The sequence below is a fragment of the Scophthalmus maximus genome, chromosome 3 (genome assembly GCF_022379125.1).
Source record: "Scophthalmus maximus strain ysfricsl-2021 chromosome 3, ASM2237912v1, whole genome shotgun sequence".
Lineage (NCBI taxonomy): Eukaryota > Metazoa > Chordata > Actinopteri > Pleuronectiformes > Scophthalmidae > Scophthalmus > Scophthalmus maximus.
The window spans coordinates 21,422,270-21,444,611 of NC_061517.1; the positions used below are offsets into that span (position 1 = coordinate 21,422,270).

A 22,342-nucleotide genomic window follows, 5' to 3' on the forward strand; every position below is an offset into this window, starting at 1 on the left:
TAGTGTAACGATATTGTAACGATTCTTCACTGAAGCTGTTTACTTGTGAATGGAATGATAAATGGACTGTATTTATATAGTCCTTTTCTAGTCATATAGACCACTCAAAGCGCTTTACAGGAAAGTCACATTCACCCATTCATACAGCCCTGCCATTTACCGCGCATTTTTCTGTCACATTCATACACTGTCGGAAGAGCCGTAAGAGGCAAGATAGGGTTAAGTGTCTTGCCCAAGGACACAACGGCATGTAGACTGGGCAACCCCTTCGGGTTGGTGGACGAACGACACTACGCCCTGAACCACAGCCGCCCCTGCAATTAAATAAATACCTGCATCTCAATGGACATAGTGAAGTCTTCATTTTAGGTTGTTTACCTGTAAATAATTGCATATCATTGGCAAACCCTAATAGCTTGATTTTTCGTTCATATTGTTAAGTCTTAATTTAAGCTTTTCATTTTTCCATTTCATTGGACACGGGGGTAATCAATCTGTTTTGTGTTAATAGTTTTTACGTTCATATTGTTCATGTTTTGTTTCTTGTGATCCCATTTATTTATTTATTCAATACAATGTTACTAAACAAACAGTGTTTTGTGGAACTTCAGTCAATGAATGCTACAATGAGAGCATAAATACAACAATACCTGAACATTTTGCACATATAGAAACATTTAAGTAGCTACAATTAGCAACAGAAATACTGAACTAATATTAATAAGCCACCCCGTGGTCCAAAAGGGATTCAGATAGCAAGTGAAACAGTTTATAGATGGCATGTAGAAAGAGACAATACACTTGAAAAAACAATCTGCATAAAATGTGCAGTAACATTAATTAAGGGCGTGAGTTTTGTAGACTTTGCTTCTTCTAATATACATGTGACTGTTGATATAGCAGTAAACTCCAATGGCTTTAAGAAATATCAAAGTAAATTGATGGTGAAAATATCTCACGGCCAATATCACACACATGGAATAAATTGGATGAGGTCAACAGTCTCAGCAACATTTGTTTGGATGGCTTGGAGGGCTGCATCCTTAATTCTCCTGTGGTTTCCTTTGTCCCTCACCAAAGAATGAATCTCAACTGCATCATTTCAGGTCAAGGGAGAGTCTCACCTGTAATCATATACAAAGATAATCTTAAAGATCTATGAACATCTTGTTCCTGGTAATAATATCTGAAAATAAATGTATTGATCCTTAGCTCTATCATTAATCATAACATTGATATACATTATGGCAACACACGAATATAAACGTTAAAATGGAATTAGTGTCAATTGTCAAGACGAAAAGAGGAAGAAGAACATGGAGGATTTTGTTACCAAGAGGCTTGAGATGATGCATCAGGAGAGGCAGCGGTTCTTGCAGAAGTATCAAGAGGACAAGGAGAGGGAGTGTGAGGAGTGAGTGAGGCATGTCTCCACACAAAGATGTCTTGATATCAGAGCTGATGGGAATTAAGGACATATTCACACTTGAAAATCCAGTCCAAGGTCTGAAACCAACACTTGTGTTTTTGTTACATTGTATACATTTGATCCAGTTAGTTTTGGTTTCACATTGCAATTCTGTGAGCACACTAAAGTACTTTTTGGTGAGTATGTAGGTCATAACGACAGGACATAGGTATGTCCTGTCGTTATGACCTACGTGGGCTGCATTTTCCTATACTTAATTTTGACTGGTTTCTAGACACGTGTGTCTGACGTCGGCTTGTTGTCAATTCGGCAATAAGCCTTTGTTGGACACAGCTATGTCTACCAAGTCTGAAGGTTTGAAGACAAAAGATACACAAACTGCTGAATCGTTTTTATCGAAAGACACGTCAGAAACAATCAAAGATGTTAACCTGGCCCTAACAGCACTTCAGCAGAAGCTTTGCAAACATTTTGTACAGATAACCATAGTAAGAGGGACGGGAAGAACATGCCTTGTTCTCCTCACCCTTCTCATGGGGGGAATCATTTGATGCTCTAACTGTAAAGCGAGAAGAATGTGGGGAGCTGAATGAAAATCCTACACGCATCCACAATCCAATACCCTACACACATCCACATGAACACTAGTGATGTTACTGATTTTCACACCTCATACTTGTATTTAGTTCAAACTTATATTTAGATTTGGTAATAAATAACTTGCATTGTTGGCATTTTGTGTCTCCTCCCAGTTTTGTCTTGACCTAGAGCCAGGTTTATGACAAAGTGGGGGCTCGTCCAGCTTTTGATGGCGTTTGTGCAATGTAAATTACCTGTAACATTTGTGGATTAGTGTGAATTGCAGCCTTTTGGACTATAGCCTTCCACCTATTGCCTCATCCATGGGAGAGAACCACTTCCAGGTCGCAGCAGTGGACTGCCCTGATTCAGTCCCACTCCCTGTCGGTGGCTTCCTGAGCTCCTGCAAACATTGTAATTTATGTAGAGCACAATTCTGTTCTTATTGATATTTACAACAGAGGAAACACTCAAAGTTAATAGTAACTGATCTATCTACACTTTATCAATGATATCACTACAGTCTACAGTCGAATTCAAACCTTGTATGTTTTCATCAGGTTCTCACACTTCTTAGCTGCTCTAGCAGGAGTTATGGGGCCAGCCAGGTCCATCTCTTTCAGCACAGCTCTGCATACTTTAATACAAAGTATATTGAAACACAACTGCATCAAGCAGAATGGTGTAATATATTGATAGACCGTGATTAAGTAGTTTTACTTTACTTAAGTCTACACATTGAGGATTTGACATCACTCATGACATGACATGACTCACTCCCATCCTGTTGCTGAGGCAAAGCGCTTTCCGGAGAAGAGGTGGTCCTTCTCTCTCCTCAGGCGAATTCAATTTGCCACATCCTCATCGGTCCCACCGCTTCACTCACACCACTGTCCTCCTGGCCATTGTCCTCCTCATTGCTGCAGTCCCCCTCAGAGTCCGAGCCAAGCAAAGTGTCCAGCACAGACCTGGATGTGTTCTTCTGCTGGGGACTGGCTGAGTGCCCCTGCTCAATCCCTGCCAGCTTGGCTCTTTTGATATCAAGCGCAAGAGCCTGAATTCTTACTTGCACCTTCAGAGCATCTTCGGGCGACAGAAACTTCAGCTTGTGAAAGCGGGGGTCGAGGGCTGCAGCAATGATGGACCCATTTTGTCCGCCCTCTCTGAAAGCTGACTCAGACTCCCACCTTGATTTTATCTGTTGTTCTGCAGCAATCTGGAACGAGTTCACAGCAGCAGACTCGTATGTTGTTTTCTTGGTGGACTTCTGCAGACCCTCTATCAGTGGAGGTAGAACAGAGATGGTAACGTAGGCCTCTCCACTAAGAAAAACAGTGGCCTGTTCAAGAGGCTTGAGGACCTGCTCCAATTCCTCCAGTAAAGTCCACTGGTCATTTTTCAGATCCAGGTAGTGCTTCCCACGCTGTGTGACTTCTGGGTCTGAAAGGGTTGCGACCACCGGCCACCGCTGTTCTAAAAGTCGATTCACCATATAGTAGGAACTGTTCAATCTCACAGGTACATCTTGGATCAGTGTATGCTCAGCTGTACCCCATTGTTTTTGTTTCTGTTTAAGCTTACTGCTAGCCAGCTCACTCTTCTTGAAATGCTTTACAAGGCACCGTGCAGCCCCGAGTGTCTTGTCAATCATGGGATTCTTCTCCAAGGCATGGTTGACCACCAACTGAAGTGTATGGCCAGCACAATGATGTGACGCTACCTCATGTTTGTCCTGTAGGATGCGAAGAGCTGCCACAACATTGGCAGCGCTATCATGCCCAATCGCCAGTACATTATCTTGAAGAGAGATATCGAGTTTCTCTGCCACCAGTTCCACCCAGGAGGCAATATTTCCAGCAGTGTGGCGCTCCTCAAGTGGCATTGTAGTTAAGCTGAATGAGCTCAGCTCCCAATTTTCATTCATAAAATGGCAGGTGACACCTAAGTATGCCTCAGTGGCAACACTTGTCCAAGCATCAGTAGTCAGTGAGAGTTTGGATGTGCATTTTTTTTGTTCAATTTTTACTTTGTCCATGGTAGACGCATACTTCCTCTCCATCAAAAAAGTGAAGTGGTGCCTGGATGGAAGTCTGTATCCTGAATGGAAGGTGTTTACCATTTCACGGAATCCTTCACCCTCAACAATAGCAAGGGGCCTCATGTCCTTTACAATGATTGAGATAATGCTGTCTGTATACACACTAGCCTCCTGGGGTGTGCAAAGTCTCGGGTTCTTTTCATGAAAAAATCCTCCACACTGCTTTGCCTACTCCTGTAAAGACAAAAAACATAAAAGCATATGAATATTCACAATAGCAAATCAGAAATATAACTAATAATTCAGTCTACACCATTTTGCCTGTTGATATTAGTATACTACAGCCATCCCAGAGGCTCAACTTCAAAAAGAAAATAAATTATCAGATGACTAATGCATGTTAAGCCTACTTGGAACTGGTTGCTTGATCGTGAAATTTCAACAGTCAACGGCTACATCACACGACAGCCTAGCAGACAGAAAAGTTGTCTTATTTGTGTCATATTCTATCAAGTGACAACGGGGTATAAATCACACGTCCGGTGTAAGCAAACAGATTAGAAACATGTCCGGACTGGTAGCACAAAGAACTTTAAACGATACTTAACGTTTGTAGCGATGCATTTATAGACAACAAATCACAAGTAACGTAACGTTTACTACTAAATCACATTCTGTATCAATGCTTGATAATCGAACATATTACAGGGTGGGAAAGGGGAGAAAGTCAAAAGAACTTATGGTGTTTTGCTGCCATCCTGACACAGGGCTCCAGGGTGCTTCCTTTTTAAATGCTCATTCATTGTTGTGGTACTCGTATGGTAAGCCAGCTGGATTTTGCACAATCTGCAAATTACCTCATCACCTGACGGGTTTAGTGTGAAAAATCCCAGACTTTTGAATGCCGTGCTTGTGTTTTTTTTGTATGCTCGGTGTTCGTGCTGCAGCTCGCGCTGCTGCCAGTGTTTTTTAATACATAATTATAGGCTACATCACGACAAATGGTTACAATTTCTACATGTTATTAAACTCACTATAAATCAGGCATCACGTCCTGCGCCTGCCTGTAGTCTGTTCCCTACACTGGAAAAGGAAAGTAGCTATTGGCTGTCCATAAAGTCGCTAAATTACGTCATCGCCTTATTTGCATATTGGCCATGTGCATGTAATTGTAACGGACGGTGTAGGAGAGAGGAATCACGTCATGGGAGGGACAAAGGGGATTAAAAAACACCCTAAATAAGTTTAGAACTACAAATTAACTTTCTTCTGTCGATTCTTGTTTTTTTTTATGTCCCAATAAATGCAGTGATTTATTTTAGACAAAGAAAATTTTACATTTACATCTCGCCCTGACTGTAAACCAAGGCGGGATCAGCCAGCGGCGACTTTGCTAGACGCGGAGGGGTGAACATCATCTCCTGCTCCGACTGCAGCTGGGTGTGACTGCTGCGCTGCCTAGTGCTTTGCGACGGGGAGGGACCCACGGCAGCACCCGCTGCTCGTTAAGAAGAGTAAAAACGATAGATGCTTTCACGTCAGAGTCTCCAAAAGTCTCCAGTAACACCAGCAAAAGTTCCTAGATTTGTAGCTAGTCACTTTTTTGAAAAAGGGTCGCTGGAGGTGTCTGAATACTCACCAAATATAGCGACAAATCGCTAAGTTGGCAACACTGCTGCCAAGTGTCAGGATAAAAGAATCATGTGTTGAGCCATGCAAGCGTGACACAATGTTTGTGAGGGTCATGTTGGAGTCACATATGACTTGCACATTAATTGAATGCACATGCTTTCTATTCACATAAACAAATTCGTCAATTTGATGACGTAATATAGGCAAACACGTTTCTTCATGCCTGTTTTGGTATGAACATCTGCAGCATTAGAACTAGTAACGAGGACATAGAGTGTAACGATTGTGCGAGAGCCCTTAATGGCTGTATTTCCAGACTTTGACATTTTATGATATATGCACAGTATTTAAGGATAATATTTAGTTTATTTACACTGTTCTGCAGTTATTTAATGGTAGTGTATTTGATGCTATCCTTTATTCCATACAGTTGAGCCTTCTCCTCCTCCTGCGCTCCCGTAGTGGACAATGTGACGGTGAGACAGCCCTGATTAAATATTACAACGAATTTTGATTTTAGATTTGAGTAGGATTTTACAAGGTGTTTATGAAACAATTATCACTCAGTAAAAGCGCAAATAACACTGCTGAATTTAATCTTCATGACAACGTGCATCTAACGTATGATATTGACTGAAATTAAAAGTGTGTGAGGCATCAATATGATCGTTCTTCTCACATTTACTTCATACAACCTGACTTCAGTTCACTACCTCACCATCTGTGTCGCCTATTCCCCTTGTCTCCGGAATGTGCATACCCCGTACGCACGGGTCAGAGTTTGCTTACAGGTGTGCACATTCTCCTGTCAAGTTAAATTTTCATAGATCAAAACCTTTGCGTGGGAAGTGGCGTACGCACATTTACAACCCGGTTTTGTGCGTACACAACGTTTATAAATGAGACCCCAGATGGTTTGTCTTTACAATCGATCGGGATTGGCAAACCCATTTTTTGTACCAGGCTGTACACATGTTTAATTCTGCTGTAAAGTTGGGCATTTTAACATGGGGCTCTATGGGGATTTTCTCCTTTTTTGGAGCCAGCCTCAAGCGGGCATTTAGTGAACTGTAGTTTATAGCACTTCCGCATAGGCTTCATTTCTCAGCCTCAGAGTTGGCCCCTTGGTTTTAACCAAAGGAACCCAGGATGAGAGGAGTGGTAGAAGTGCGTGGCGTCCCGACACTACATGCACTCAGCCTGTATGCGCTGTAGCCGCTCGGCTTAGGAGAAGCGTGCACGTCCCAGTTCCATCCTGTTGTCTCTTGCTTAAATAGCTTTTAACCCAATTCAATACTATCCTCCGGACACCATACTTTTCTAATTTATTGAAAAAAATTCATGGTTAATTGTATCAAAAGCTTTTTTTTATAACAACGAATACCCCTACTGCATTTTGTTTGGTGTTTAATGGCATTTGTAATGTCTTCAATTGATTAAATCAATGCCAGTGAAGTTGATAATCAGTTTGATAATAAATTGAGGCAGGGAGAGCAGCAATTAAAACACCCAAAGCAACCATACCTACTTTTCCACACGCACACGTGAAAAGCCTGGGTTAGGGAGAGCACACCTCCCCATCCTTCTATGAGCCTTCATGGAAAATGAGGCAAAGATAACAAAGCTATGACGCCTTAATTAGCTTATCAGCAAACCTCCCTGCCTTTCCTGGCGCATAAGTGGAAGATTTAAGGAAGGGAGAGCAACCTTCCCCCATCCATATGTTAACAAAGAGAGTCTGAGGCAGGGAGAGCAGCAGCAAGGACCTTTACCAAACTCTGCTATGCAACCGTCCTGAACCTCTGCAACCACATGGAAGTGCTAGAAGCAAATCCATTAGGCTACCATAACATGGAACTGGGATAATTGCACTTAAATGAAGTTGCATAGCTGAAATTGATAGAGGAAAACCCGAGCAATTAAGCCTCAATATTTATTTTGAGCCAGCAGTTTCATAGAGCACTCAAAGCTTTTTGAGCATCTAAGATTACCTTAGTTTTGGCCGGAGGCAACGTTCGTAAGCAGTTGAAAATCAGCAACCCACGGCCTTGAGCATTGATATGGTAGCTATGGAGGATGCTGTTGTTGCTGCTCCTATGCGGAGCAAATGAGCAGTTTAGCGAACTGGCGGCAGCCCTCAGTATTCGGAGAAATCACTGTGGTGAACCAGGTTCCGGAACGTTCATTTATTTCTTCTTCCTTTCTTTTTATTTCTTTCTTGTTCTTCTTTCTTGTTCTTCATTTGTTTTTCTTTCTTTCTTCTTCATTTCTTCCTTCATTTCTTCATCTATTAAGGCCAGCGCGCTTTATTAATATTATTATTCTCTTTGTGCGTTGCACTCTTTTTGCGCTGCCAAGCTGTAAATGAAAAGTCCCCAAATTTCCACGCTTGCAAGAAATGGGATGTAATTTGTGTAAAATTGTCTTGTGCATGTGTTACCGGCACCAGAACTAGGGAAAATCTGAACCAGCAGCAAGGGTTACACAGGCTAGGGAGTACTGCCTAACCAAGAAATATACGTGGCCGCAGCGCTAACAAGATGGTGCAACTTTGACATGTTTGCCAGTGACTTGAACGTGGCACGAGTCTGGTACCACTTCCATTACGAAGTACTAACTCATGGCTGGCAAATACTCTTTAACAATTTCTTGGAACATATTTGTACTCTTGTACCGGACGCCGGAATCCGTTACATACACTTACAAAGCTCAACGTGTGAAACTGACTTTCACGAAAAGAACTACACGGCATGACGATGCACGTCGAGGCAATTAGCTTAAAATATGAAGCTAAATACATTTAATACATCTCAAAATAATGCTTAAACATTACGAACACTTGCAACAACATTCACATTATACCAATAGATAGAAAACAAGAGTTTAAGAGCCCGATGAAAGTTTCTGATCATGTCTGCATCCAGAATGTGGGAGCGTGGTACCCAGGACCTCTCCTCTGGGCCAAAACCCTCCCAGTCGATGAGATATGGTAGACCTCTCCAACGGCGCTGCACATCCAATATCTTGTGTACTGTGTAGGACGGGTGGTCATCAATGAGCCGGGGGGAGGAGGGGGAATGGTCGGAGGGCTGAGCGGACTCTTGACAACTAATAAAGCCGCTCGACAGGGTAGTGTGAAGGGTGATTTGGAAGCCACACACCCTGATGACTCTGTAGATCCAGAAATAGCTGAGTAGGAAAAACTTAAAAGCTAATTATGAGGCTTTGGGTAGGAAGTTAATTGAGTTAAAGACAACCCCTACAATGCAACCCACATCTACCTCTACTCCTATACGGCCACCACACTCCAGCGCTAATAGGCATCTCACTGTGGGCCCAAAGCAGTGTATGCCTGACAGTCTGGTCTCCCTCAGAGACTTATCATTCCTCTAGCGTAGAGAATTTAAAGTACATGGGGGCCAGGTTGGGGACAATGCATCAGATATCAGCTACCATGGACTATGCAAGCAGATTGATGAGGGGCTTAAGATAAATCATGCAGAAGTGGAGATCATCCAAGGGGTGCTTCCCATCATCAAATCAGGACAGTTTAAGGACATGTTGGTTAACAAAAATGACTTCACCCTTGCTGAGCTTAAAAGCTGCATGCGCTCACACCTGAGTGAAAAGAGTGGTAGTGAGTTATTCAGGAGTTGATGAGCACTAAAAAACATGAGTCTGAGCGCCCTCAACTGTTCCTATACAGAATGATAGGACTGAAACAGAAGGTTATGTTTGCATCCAGACAAGATAACATGGATATTGAGTACGAGCACCGCACAATTCATTATGTATTTTTGCGTACCATCCATCAGGGCCTTCTCCCCAGGTACAGTGATATTCAAAATGAACTCAAGCCTTTCCTATCTGATTATGCAATTTCAGATGAAGCACTGATAAGACAGGTAAACAAAGTCTCTAGTGAGGAAAGTGAAAGACAGCAAAGACTGGGACATTTTCCCCACCAAAAGGTAACACATGCTCACAGTGCAAAACTAGAGTCTGATAAGGGAATGGAGAGATCACCTGACAACAAGAACAAGAACTAAAATACAGCAATAGAGGAACTGAATGCAAATGTGGATGCACTAACTAAACTGGTAGAGTCCTTCACAGCAGCCCAGGTCTTAGAGCAGACATGCAAATGTGCCCCCAGTCATCAAAGGCCAAGACAAGCTGTAAAACAATATGGTTGCCCTAAATGTTTGGAAAAAGGTTTTCGCTCCTGCAACCACTGCTTCATATGTGGGGAGACAGGCCACAGGGCACTAGGATGTCTCATGGGTGGGCAAGTACGGAACACTAACCAGCCATCTGCTGGTGCCCATTCACTAAGTAGCAGTGGACAGCAGTGTCCCACCAAGCCTGAGGTGATGGGTGTGAAAACAGACTGTGCAAACCCCCCACTCATAAACAAAGTGACTATAGCGAACAAAAAAGTAGCTCAGCTACTGGGAAAAAAATGCAAAAACAAATGCTACATCCACAGTTATGCAGTGGACTGTTTGTTGGAGACTGGTGCCCAAGTGAGTCTCCTCGACCGTCAGTGGGTTAAGACTTACCTTCCCGAACATAAGCTACGGCCATTAGCTGAACTGACAGGACAAAAGGCCCTCAGTGTGCTGGCTGTCAACGGCCAACCATTGCCTTATGATGGATGGGTGGGAGTGATGGTGAGTCTCCCAGACAACAGTGACCCAAACTGTGTTTCAATGTAATTGAGCAGCTGATTATTGGACCAAAGGAGAATGTAGATTTCGTGCCAACCATTGTGAACCTCCTCTGTATCGATTATCGTCTCCTGAACCAGCGCACCATTCCAGATCGACATCTCTTACCGAGTATCCAAGACATCACAGATACATTGGGTGGGTACAGTTGGTTTTCCATTCTTAAACAGTGGAACGCGTACCACCAGGGGTTCATGCAGAGGGGTCGCGCCACCTAACTGCATTCATCACCCCCTGGGGTCTCTATGAGTGGGTGTGTACTGGTAACTGATGGCTTTAGCCTTGTACATTTTGCACATTTGGGTTTGTATTAATTTCACCTTTAACAAATGGCTTAACTTTGCACATTAAGAAAGACAATTTGCACTTTGTTAACAGTTTTTGCACTTTATTGGCGAGACTTGCACAGAACATTTTGCACATTGCATTTGCACATTTTATATAAATTACGTTTGGATAATTTATTGAAGTTACATACCATGTTTATTATGTTTGTCATTGTTAACTTCTGGCAGGTGCTATTGTGGGTGATCAGCTTCACATGGAAAGAGTGAAGCTGGTTAGACTTTTGAAAACAGTGTTATTGCAAATCGTATGATCACAATTGAGTGTTATTAGCTTAAATGTGTATATGTGTAAAATATCATTAGATAAGAGTGCTAGTGCATTAGTAAGCTGACTTTGTTAAAATGTATATTCACACTCACCTGTCCTTTGTCTGCTCCAGGGCGTTCGCCAAAAAGAGTCCCCAAGGGTACAGCACCCATTTAAAGGTTCCGGGAGGGACCAAGTGGGAGGATTGGAGAGGGGGATTTGGTAGCTGGGTGTATTTTCTATTTATCGTAATTATGGGTTGTCATTATATTTGTTAGGGGGAAGGAAGTGAAACAGAGTTTATTTTGTTTAAATATTATTTAATTGCTTCCTTGAATATTGTACACTGGTTAAGCCAGGAGAGAAGAAATTCATCGCCATCTGTTAGTGTTTCAATCCAAGATGGGTACCAGTGACACAGTATAAAGTGCGCCACTTTCCATCTGTCTGTGCTGCTGGTCAGACCTCACTTGAGTGCTGTGATGACTATATGAGGATAAAGCTCCACCTGGCGGGTAAACCTTCCATGATCGTCGTCTCTGCCTTTTTGTTTCACCCAGCTGCTAAATGGTCGTTCTATCAGGGTGCGAATACCTTTCTGGACTGACCAATGCACCTGCTGCATTTCAACGTAGTATGGATGAAATGCTCACTCCACTACGAGATGAGTGTTGTATTCCATATTTGGACAACATACTTTGCTACGCAAGGACATTGAGCACCACGCGGAAGGACTGAAAAAGTAGTAGAGCCCTTCAGAGTCATGGAGTCAAACTCAGGCCCGCAAAGTGTGAACTGTTCAAACGGGAAGTGAGATATGTTGGCCAGTTAGTTTCAGCTGAAGGTGTGCGCATTGATCCCAAAGGAATGAAACACCTGCTCTGTTGGAGATGTGTGTACGATTGTCGGCTTTTTGGCATCCTATCGCTCATATATCCAAGATTTCTCCAGGATTGCACAACCCATCTATGAGCTCTTGCAACCAAGCAGGAACAGGGGAACTGCAGCCTCAGGGGAGACATGGAGGGCAGAAAGGAAAGGGTACACAATTACCATCCCGAACTGCAGTCAAGTGGACTGAGAAACAACAGGAAACATTGTGTGAATTGATTGATATGATTGACAGAGAACAGCCTGCAGACCGAACGCAACTGATGTGCCATGTCTCTACTTTTCGTGCACAAAACAGGTCTAAGGCTTGTAACACTGGCACAGTAGATGGAGAGGGATTGGGGCGAAGAAAGCTGGCAGTTGGTTCCCGAGCTGTTCTCTCAACCCGTTGCTCTCGGAGACAGTTGTCGAGGCGTGAGATGAGGTTCACCAGAGAGTTGAGATCACTTGGTTCATTCAGGGTTGCTAGCTGATCCTTCAGCTGCTCTCTCATCCCACTGGAACTCGATAGAGTAATCTGCCACCTTCCTGGTTCCCTGTCTTAAGCTCAGCAGGCGGTTAGAGGCAGAACCCATGAAGCTTGGGTGATCAAACACACCTCAAATTTGTTCAGTGAAATTATGAAATAATTTGTATCACAACATACATTGTCTCAAGGCACTTTACATAGTGAGGTCAATATTACAATATTACAGGGAAACCCCAACAAATCCCACAATGAGCAAAGCACTTTGTGACGGTGGAGAGAAAAAACTCCCTTTTAACTGGAAGAAATCTCTGACAGAACCAGACTCAGTTGTGGGCGGTCATCTGTCTCGACCGGTTGGGGTGAGGAGAGAGAGGAGGAAGAGAGGAGAGGTGGGCAGAAAGAGGGTGGGAGGAGAGACAGTAGGAGAGAAGAGAGAGAGAGGACAGTTGTTCAACCGCCGCTGTAATCTCTACCAGACTGATACTTATAATTAAAAAATACAATTATGTTGTTGTTATTATTAGTGATGATATTAATATTAATATTAATAATAACAATAATAATGACGGGTTTGGGTCCTGCAGCTCTGGGGTCAGAGATACACTAGGAGAGATAGAAAACACAAACAGGGTTAGTGACATGTACTGTAAACATATCGGGGGATAAGGGGGTTGTATAACAGTTGCTTTAATTTCTACCAGACTGATACTTATAATTAGTGAAAACTGATACTTATAAATACAATGATGTTATTAATAATAATAATAGTAATAATAATAATGACGGGTTTGGATCCTGCAGCTCTGGGGTCAGATGTACTAGGGGAGAGAGAAAACAGAGTTGGTGACATGTAATGTAGATACATGGGGGCAGAGAGAGAGAGAGAGAGAGAGAGATATCGAAAAAAGTGGGAGAAGGAGAGAGATATAAAGAGAGAGAAAGAGGGAGAAGGAGAGAACGGGAGAGGGAGAAAGATGCTCATGATATAAGTTCCCCCAGCAGTCTAGGCCTATAACAGCATAATAAAGAAATGGTTTATTAAACACCTGAGCAGTTCTAACTATAAGCTTTATCAAAAAGGAATGTTTTAAGTTTAACTTTAAATGTAGACAGGGTATCTGCCTCCCTGACACAAACTGGGAGCTGGTTCCAGAGGAGAGGAGCCTGGTGGCTGAAGGCTCTGCCTCCCATTCTACTTTTACAGACTCTGGGAACCACAAGTAGTCCTGCATTTACAGAGCAAAGGAATCTATTGGGATAATATGAAACTATGAGCTCTGTAAGATATGTTGGAGCTTGATTATTAAGGGCCTTGTAGGTTAGGAGCAGTATTTTGAATTCTATTCTGAATTTTACAGGAAGCCAATGCAGAGATTCTAACACTGGAGAAATATGATCTCTTTTTCTAGTTCCTGTCAGAACTCGTGCTGCAGCATTTTGGATTAGCTGGAGGCTTTTCACAGACTTATTGGGGCATCATAGCAGTAATAAATTACGGTAGTCCAGTCTAGAAGTAACAAATGCATGGACTAGTTTTTCAGCATCCTTTTGAGATAGGATGTTTCTAATGTTCTTGATATTGCGCAGGTGAAAGAAGGCTGTCCTAGAGACTTGTTTTATGTGTGAGTCAAAGGACATGTCCTGGTCAAAGGTAACTCCAAGGTTTCTCACAGTAGAGCTGGAGGCCAAGGTAATGCCATCCAAGGTAACTATATGATCAGATAATGTTTCTCTGAGGTGTTTAGGGACGAGTATAATGACCTCAGTTTTTTCTGAATTTAGAAGTAAAAAATTATAATTCATCCAGGCCTTTATGTCTTTAAGACAGTCCTAAAGTTTGTCTACCTGATTAGTTTCATCTGGCTTTATAGATAAATACAGCTGGGCATCATCAGCGTAGCAATGGAAATTGATGTGGCGGTTTTTTTTATAATATTGCCTAAAGGAAGCATATATAAAGAGAAAAGTATCGGTCCCAGTACAGAACCTTGTGGTACTCCATGTCTCACTTTTGTATGAATGGAAGATTTGTTATTAACGTTAACAAACTGAAATCTATCAGATAAGTAGGACTTAATGCAGCCATAAATTAATTTACATATGAAAGTGATGTTGTGATATCAAATTAATTATAAACATCCAAAATACGAATTATTCATCACCATTAATAAGTTGAATTTCACTTACAAAACACAAATGGATCTCATGTCATAAAAGATTTAATTTATTTTGAATCCATTATAGACACAGATCATATTTACTGTACTAGTAAAGTTGTCTGGGCGACGTACCCTATCGAGGTATTATTAGTAAATCTATGGAACACACCGTTGTCTCGGTTGGCAACGTCTTTACTGTCGCTGCTCCACAGCTGATCAGCTGTTGATTCAACGCTGAACCTAACGCGTGTCCAGCACTGCGCTTTCTTGTTGTACACACACACACACACTTCATGACTTATTAGCAGGATTAGTAAGATGTCTCCAGCAGTGGAGAGCAGCTTTATATATAAAATGTCAGAAATTAGTTATCTGAAAATAATTCAGATATGACAAAAGTAAAAGTGTTCAGGGTGAAATTTTATTTTACCTGTCACCTGGATTTCAATTTCGAATACTTGTATTAGCCTACTTGCAAACTTGTAATCTAACATTAACCGATTATTATTTTTGACAGCTACAACTCACTCATCACAACCTCTCGAATCTGCCACTTCAACTTCACAAGTGACGAATCTGAGCCTTGACTTTTGCAACAATTCTTGCAGTCAGCATGTTGCAAAACTGATCTGCACTTGTAGCTGAGATATGAAAACTGAAAGTCTCCGCTTATCGTTATGACACTCAGGAGGTTGGTTAATGGCACCTGTCAGTCTGAGGTTTTTTTAAACTCCATTACAACATCTCCTGTGTGAGGGCTGTCCTGAGTACTTGTGCTTTTAGAGGAAGGGAGTCTTAGGATTGGCTGCCTGAGGGGACTCCTGTCTTTATTTGGCTCTACTGCTGAAAAGGTGTAGCTAGTCTAAGCAACCTGTCATTGTGGATGTTTAGCATCTTCCATACCTTACAGGTGTTGACTTTTGTTGACTTTTCAACACACTAACCCTTTTATACTGTCTCACTGCAATAACACAAAGTCCTCTGACTGTTCTCCAACTCTCAGCAGAATCAGAATGGTACATGGGATACCAGATGAGGTGATGATGAATATTACACTGATAAAAGACCTGGCAGATGTGGCAAAAGATGCAGCGCTTCAGCAGGGTGTCATATTGAGAATGCACGAGACTCCAAACTCATCTGAGGTGAGAAATGGAAACACAGACATACAGTATGTTTTAGTTGACCGGCACTGAATATGACATTATGTAAGGATCATTACAACAGGGGGAAATGTTTGAATGACAAAAAGCTAGACAGATATAACCAGCAGTGTTATGTATTCAGAGTTTCATGAAACAGTGATGTCAGTTTACTTGAACAGTTGGCTATGTGACAGAATATTCAATATGGCTTTGAATATACAACTAGCAGTTGAGTTATTAAATGCAGTAAAGATTGCAATCATTGCACATTCACGAAAAGATGTTGCTTGGCTTTGTCAGAATTGTACTTTATTGAAAAACCCAAACTGGATTTGTTGAGCCAGTAATAGACTTAAGTGATTCCATATCAGAGCCATGACTGTTAAAAAGGCTGTGTTCATTTTTTTTTAACCATGTTTGGAATTTGTTGTTGAATTCCAAATGCTCACTTACCTCACACGCCATGTGCAGTGGCCGTTGCTTTAATATTGTTTTTATGACAGCATTCTTGGGTTTTTTTTAGATTGTGACCTACGTTCCAGTCTCACTCTTCCCCACGCCTATGCCTAAAGCTGTGTTCTTCCAGGCTCTGGCTTTACAAACTCACTACAACACCCTGGTTGACAAGATCAGCCAGGATCCAGACTTTCTGCAAGATGCTCTTGCTAGGTAGTATTTGAGCTTGCTATAATGATGGTCTCCTCAGTAGTCTGAGTGGGACTGTCTCTATATAATATCTGCTAACATACGTAATTGAAGTAAGCTGATGGTTTAAATAAGTTGTCAGTATTTCAACAGTGTGATGTACTTTGTTTTACAGCACCATTGCAGTGGATGATTTCACTGCAAGGTTGTTCAGGATCCACCAAGAGATCCTGAAAGAAGGAAGGTCTCAGGTACGTCAGGATACTGTAAGCTTTTTGGTTTGGCTGTCAGCATTTGAGCAGGACCAAGAATCTTCTCTGTACTGTATGTTTTGAATAAACTAATATTTAGGTAAGGAAAACTGAGGCTCATCGAGTTCATTATCTTATTCAACACTGCACACTGAAAAGAAGTTCAGCCATTTTTCATTAGACACATGAAGTTTTTTCTTCATCACTTACAATTTAGAAAAACAACCACCAAGCAGTTTGGAATTTTTCTCAAGGTAATCTAAACTATCAGTCGATTAGGAGAATTGTTGCCAAACAACTCTCTGTCCATTAACTAATCCTCCACACAATATCATAGGCCATATGAGTTAAGTTTTGAGTTTTCACACAGCAGTCTGCATTCAATGCTAGGCTATGTGCCTTGGTCGTTGCTTTTTAATTGATGGATGGTGTTTCTTTACCTTTCCCTCAGAATATTGTGTTGGGTCTCAATCGGTCTGACTACATGCTGGACCAGAGAGAGGACGGGACATCATCTTTAAAGCAGATAGAGATAAACACCTTTGCTGCTAGTTTGGGGGGTCTCTCATCACGCATGCCAGATTTACACCGGTAAGTCAGTCGTTAGCTTGTCTCTCACAGATTGTAATATATTTCCTTTTTTGCTGTCCATAACTGTGATGGACAGATCACCTACAAGGACTCAAGAGGCGGTCAGATTTGATCCACTGTCCAGGCGTCGGTTAGCTCATTTGGTAGCACTGGCGCCCCACCGGAGGTTGGAATTCTCCTGCAGTGGCCATGGGTTCGACTCCGACCCTGGCCATTTGCTGAATGTCTTCCCCACTCTCTCCCCTTTCTCCTGTAATTGCTGTCAACTATCAATAAATGCCCAAAAAATATCTAAAAGATTTGAACTCCATCCAGATACTTTAACTTAGGCTGGAAACCAGAACAATCAGCTCCTGTTTACACATTCGGACTGATTTCCATCTGCCTTGAAACTGACTGGTCTAATTACAACCATTTATCTGAATTAGGCAGGTTTATTATAATGATTGACAGAAGGACGCTGCTGAAACGTTTTCATTGACCACACAGGAAGTTTGGTTGAAGGTCTACCACCACTAGAATTTAGAAAATGAACTTTGCAAATGACAGTGTGTTACCTTAATTAGATGAAGAAATATCCAACATTCATTATTTAACTATTGATCTTTTTCTGCAATTAAAAGAGAAGTGCCCAAAGTGTCCTTCATCTTGCTTGACAGACAAATCCTTCAGATGGCTGGCCAGCTGGAGGAGAGCCAGTTCATCCCAGGCAATAACACTGCTGCTGGTCTGGCTGGGGCAATTGCAAAAGCCTGGGAGCTCTATGGATCAGAGCGGTGAGAATTAAGTACAGACCAGACTGTATTTGGGCAGTTACACATTTTTGTGTGATTCAGCATCTTCAATTTGAAATCAAATAATGAATTCTACCTTAAAGTACAGAGTCTTTAACAGAGACTATATAAAAATGGGAGTAGTCACCGAGTGCGTTTAATCAAGCCAATGTGGAAGTGCTTGAAGCTATATAAGTGTATGGAGACATAATGATATTGAGGCAGATTCCCTGAACACTTTCTATGAATTTTGCTCTGAAGGTGTTTTACTGGGGTAATGTTTGTCATTACAGAGCAGTCGTCATGTTCTTGGTGGAAGACAACTCAAGAAATATCTTTGACCAGCGATACGTTGAGTGTGAACTGTGGAAGAGGTAAGGTGTTAGTACAAATAAACTATGTTTTAATAAGTTAACCATTCTCTAGTAACCTCAGCAAACATTATATTTGATATGAAAGTTATGCCATTTTAATGGAAAATATCTACATCAATGTTTTTGATTTCATCTGATGCCCTGTGCCTTGATTCACATTTTTTGATCCCTTAGTTTAACTGACCTCATTTTTGATAGTGTCATGAAGTTGGAAGTGAACCTCCGGAAAGCACACTAAACAGGAAGGTTATTCTCAATGCGTTTTCAGAAACATTCCCACAACAAGAAAGCGGTTTGACAATGTTTTTACAACAGGATCCCTTGATCAGGACAAGAGGCTTTTTGTGTAAGTCTATCTGTAATGTGAAATAATGTATATAAATGTATTATTGTATGAATTAAAACCATATGCCATACATCAGTACAGCAGTAAGAGATTAATTTCTGTGAATTAATGTCAATATCTTTTCAGTCATGACCTAGAGGTTGGAGTGGTGTACTTCAGGCATGGCTATATGCCTCAGCACTACCTTTCTGAAAAGGTCTTGAATCATTGATAGAGTATATGAGCTGCTGTGAAATATTTAGCAAACCATTGCTGGTTGTCTCAAATATAAGATAAAAAAAACGATGTTTTGATGGTCTCTACAATGTGAAGAAATCTAATAAAAATGGTCATCGCTCTCATACATAAAGATAAGCTGTCTTAATATAACAAGTATTTAACAGTACCCAGTTAACTACAACTCTTTATTAATGAAGTATATCAAATGATATGATTTCCTGACAAAACGTATTATGATGTGTAGAGAGAGATTGGAATCCAGAATTATATTTGTGTTTTTTAAAATTATATTTATTATAGTGTTGGGATGCCCGTCTTCTGATCGATCGCTCACTGGCTGTGAAATGTCCAGACATCAGCACCCACCTGGCTGGAACCAAGAAGGTCCAGCAGGTGCTCGCAAAGCCTGGAGTTCTGGAGAAGTTCTTCCCCGACCAGCCTCAGGTAGCGGAGCAGATCAGAGCAACGTTTGCTGGCCTCTACACTTTAGAGATGGTAAGAGAATCACACATGCTACATTTTTTGAACATTTGAGGTTGTATATAAAACCAGACGTGACTACATCATGCTTAGTATATTGGGTTAAATTGGGTGGATTAGAAAAGTTTTTTTTTTTTCAATTTAATGAAATAGAATAACTCAATTCTTTGGAGTGTTGGATATGTTCTGTGCCAATATTGTATGCCCTGTCCTCATATCCTTATTTATTTCTCTGTTTCTGCTGCCGCTGCCTTCAGGGCCCAGAGGGTGACAAAACAATAGCAAGGGCTTTGACCTCACCAGACCGGTTTGTCCTGAATCCTCAGCGAAAAGGAGGAGGTACGATTACACAAAAATCTTTACAAGTGAATTTTCCTCAAGCGTGAAATCCTAAAACCACTGCCTCGTTAGTCACCATTTCTTTAACCATGGCAGTGTGTACAACAGCTGCTGCTGTGAACAATGTAACAAAACACTAGGAACCTGTTCTACGAAGCAAGAGCAACATACCCAGGGTATCTTTACATTGTCTGGCTACTCTGAACCTTGCATTGGCCGCCCTGAATATCCTGTCTTTCAAAATTGGTTATCAATTTTCTCAGTTGACGTCAGGATTTTCCTAGTGTTTCAAGACAAGCCCACGCACAAGTCTTGACAGTTCGAAAGATATTGAGTCTTGAGCCAAACTTACAAATGCTTGAGGGTTAGTCACAAGTCTGTAAATCAACATGTCAACAATGTGTTTCAAGATTTTTGTTAATAGTTTACATATAATGGAACAGGAGTTTGATTTACTCTCCATGTGTAATATTTGAATTTGTCCTGGCAAAATTAAAGAATGCTACAAACGACATGTTTGTCTTTTAGGACATTCTTGTCCGGGACCACAAAATATGTGAGCAGAATATTATTACATTTATTCCGCTGAAACAAGAATTGTATTATCCCTCATTTACCACACAGACAGTTATTATCCATACTTTAACATCTAGAAGAAGCATGTGCATAAACTGTGAAGACAGGTTTGTTCCTGCTTATTTCTGGGTCAAAACAAAGCTCAAGTCAAATCCAAAGGCATTGCTTAGTCACTTAAACAAGTTGAGTCATTCCCATTAACTTTCCCATGAGAATTCTTTGTGTCCATTTCCTAATGGATTATCGACACATCATTATGATGCTGTTTTCCCAGGTAACAACATCTATGGATCAGAGATCTGCGATGTCCTGGAGGAAATAAAGGAGAGTACAGAGCGAATGGCCTATATTCTGATGGATAAAATCCTCCCCACCCCCTCAAAGAACTACCTGCTGATACAAGATTCTCCCCTCCAGATCACTAACTGTCTCAGTGAACTGGGAGCGTTTGGAGCTTATGTCAGGTATGTATTCACTATTTCACTTGTATAGAATATTTTGTTTGCATGGATTGGTTTCAGATGGTATTTTTTAAAGGAGAGATATTTTGCTTTTTCAGTTTTACTCTTCTTCCAGCATGTTATGTTTGTTTGTATGTAAAAAGGTATGCAAATTTTAAAAAGCCACAGGTCCGCTGTAAAGGGAGAAAACACGGCTCCTGAAGCCCCTCGTCAGTCATCTGGGTGATACTTCCATAACATGGTGACTCACCATCTTATGAACGTGCTTAAAGCTTGCTAGTCTAGCGGCTAGTCAGGCACACCCCCAGCAAAGCCAGGTAAAGCGAGAGAAGTTTTTACATGCGCTGGAAGCGATTGACCAACCACAACAGAGTGGGCCAGCTGACCAATCAGAGCAGACTGGGCTTCATTGGGAGGGAGGGGCCTTAAAGAGACAGTAGCTAAAACCAAGTGTTTCAGACAGAGGCTGGAAAGAGGAACTGCAGAAATGGACAGTATGAGGAAATCGAGTTGTTTAATGAACATTAGAACATGTAAACTCTTTTCAAGTGATAACCCACATTGAAATTTTGTATCTGAATATGAGCAGAATATGTCTCCTTTAATAAAACAGTTTGAGTTAGTGCAGACTCAACAGTCAAGGGGCCCTATGCAGTCCGGTGTGCATGCTAGTAACAGATGTGCAGCTAATGTTACAGCTGATGTCCAATAATAAATGCAGCAACGCCTCAGTTCCACACGAAAGTCTCCGTGTGTATGTTCATGGGGCTCTATGCATAGTCCACGTATAGCATGAAATGGCTGTGACTGTGGTAAACCAACTGAACCCTACCTGTCCAGCACAATATAGCAAACAAAGTTAGAGACTAGCTGGTGAACATAGTGGAGCATTTAGCAACTGAAGAGACGGGTATTTTCAAGAGTCTGCAGAGATCCAGACAGAAATAAATGGACACTAATATAAAAAATATTTCTGCTTATTGCCGTCACCTAATGTTTTCCAATTAACAGGTGCTTGTATAAACAAAGTTTAATAAAAAGTATTAATAATATGCCCTTGTAATCCTGCCTTGTTTACGTTAAATGTAGTTACATTTTTAATGTATGTATTATCTTTATTATACTTTCATCTGTTAATATTATCTTTTCATTTCATTTCTCTTTCATTTCATTGCTTACAGACGAGGTAAAGAGATGGTGATAAATGAGTGTGTGGGCCATCTTCTAAGGACCAAGAGTTCAGAACAGTTGGAAGGACATGTGTTAGTGGGACTGGCTGTGTTGGACAATCCTCTCCCCATCTGAGAATTTACACTCCATTCTTTTCCGTCTCTTTCCTCGTCGTCTTTCAAAAAACATGCACAGATGCAAAACAGTGAAATCAAAGTTGCTCTTTTGAGTCCCATTGTAACTCTGGCTGCTACAGCATGAAGCAGTTGACGTCATGTCCGTTGAAAATATGAGTGCTGCTCTCAAACACTCTCAGGGGCTTCAAAAAAAGTTATCAAAGTTCAAGTCATTGTGTTATTGAAAGGCATCATTTTTACACAACAACATGGTCAGTTCAGTAACACCTAAATTCTATAATTATCACTCAATGCTGAATCCTTAATTTATCACA

The 22,342-nt window shown here is 41.3% G+C and overlaps 2 protein-coding genes across 2 annotated transcripts; one reads left to right on the forward strand and one right to left on the reverse strand.

Moving 5' to 3' along the window:
- Positions 1-569: 569 nt before the first annotated feature.
- On the reverse strand, positions 570-4,327 carry LOC118316825 (zinc finger BED domain-containing protein 4-like). The gene is made up of 5 exons (XM_035645050.2): positions 2,786-4,327; positions 2,551-2,645; positions 2,263-2,411; positions 1,334-1,458; positions 570-1,124 (listed from the first exon to the last, which is right to left on the reverse strand). Exon 1 carries the CDS (start codon positions 4,167-4,169, stop codon positions 2,844-2,846), a length of 1,326 nt encoding a protein of 441 aa, XP_035500943.2. The 5' UTR covers positions 4,170-4,327; the 3' UTR covers positions 570-1,124; positions 1,334-1,458; positions 2,263-2,411; positions 2,551-2,645; positions 2,786-2,843.
- Positions 4,328-15,505: 11,178 nt separating this feature from the next.
- On the forward strand, positions 15,506-22,201 carry LOC118316850 (glutathione synthetase-like). Its single transcript, XM_035645089.2, has 12 exons — positions 15,506-15,666; positions 16,190-16,335; positions 16,487-16,562; positions 17,014-17,153; positions 17,813-17,929; positions 18,220-18,300; positions 18,569-18,646; positions 18,773-18,842; positions 19,166-19,360; positions 19,603-19,684; positions 20,535-20,724; positions 21,903-22,201. The coding sequence occupies exons 1-12, from the start codon at positions 15,535-15,537 to the stop codon at positions 22,024-22,026; spliced, it is 1,431 nt and encodes a 476-aa protein (XP_035500982.2). The 5' UTR covers positions 15,506-15,534; the 3' UTR covers positions 22,027-22,201.
- The last annotated feature ends 141 nt before the right edge of the window (positions 22,202-22,342 follow it).

What these genes read in the sequence shown, in the direction of transcription:
- LOC118316850 (XM_035645089.2), top strand. Translation starts at nt 15,535, where the DNA reads ATGGTACATGGGATACCAGATGAGGTGATGATGAATATTACACTGATA. An exon ending in CTGCAAGATGCTCTTGCTAG is followed by an intron (nt 16,336 to 16,486) that starts GTAGTATTTGAG and finishes TTTGTTTTACAG; the next exon opens with CACCATTGCAGTGGATGATT. An exon ending in AGCACTACCTTTCTGAAAAG is followed by an intron (nt 18,843 to 19,165) that starts GTCTTGAATCAT and finishes TATTTATTATAG; the next exon opens with TGTTGGGATGCCCGTCTTCT.
- LOC118316825 (XM_035645050.2), bottom strand. Translation starts at nt 4,169, where the DNA reads ATGAGGCCCCTTGCTATTGTTGAGGGTGAAGGATTCCGTGAAATGGTA.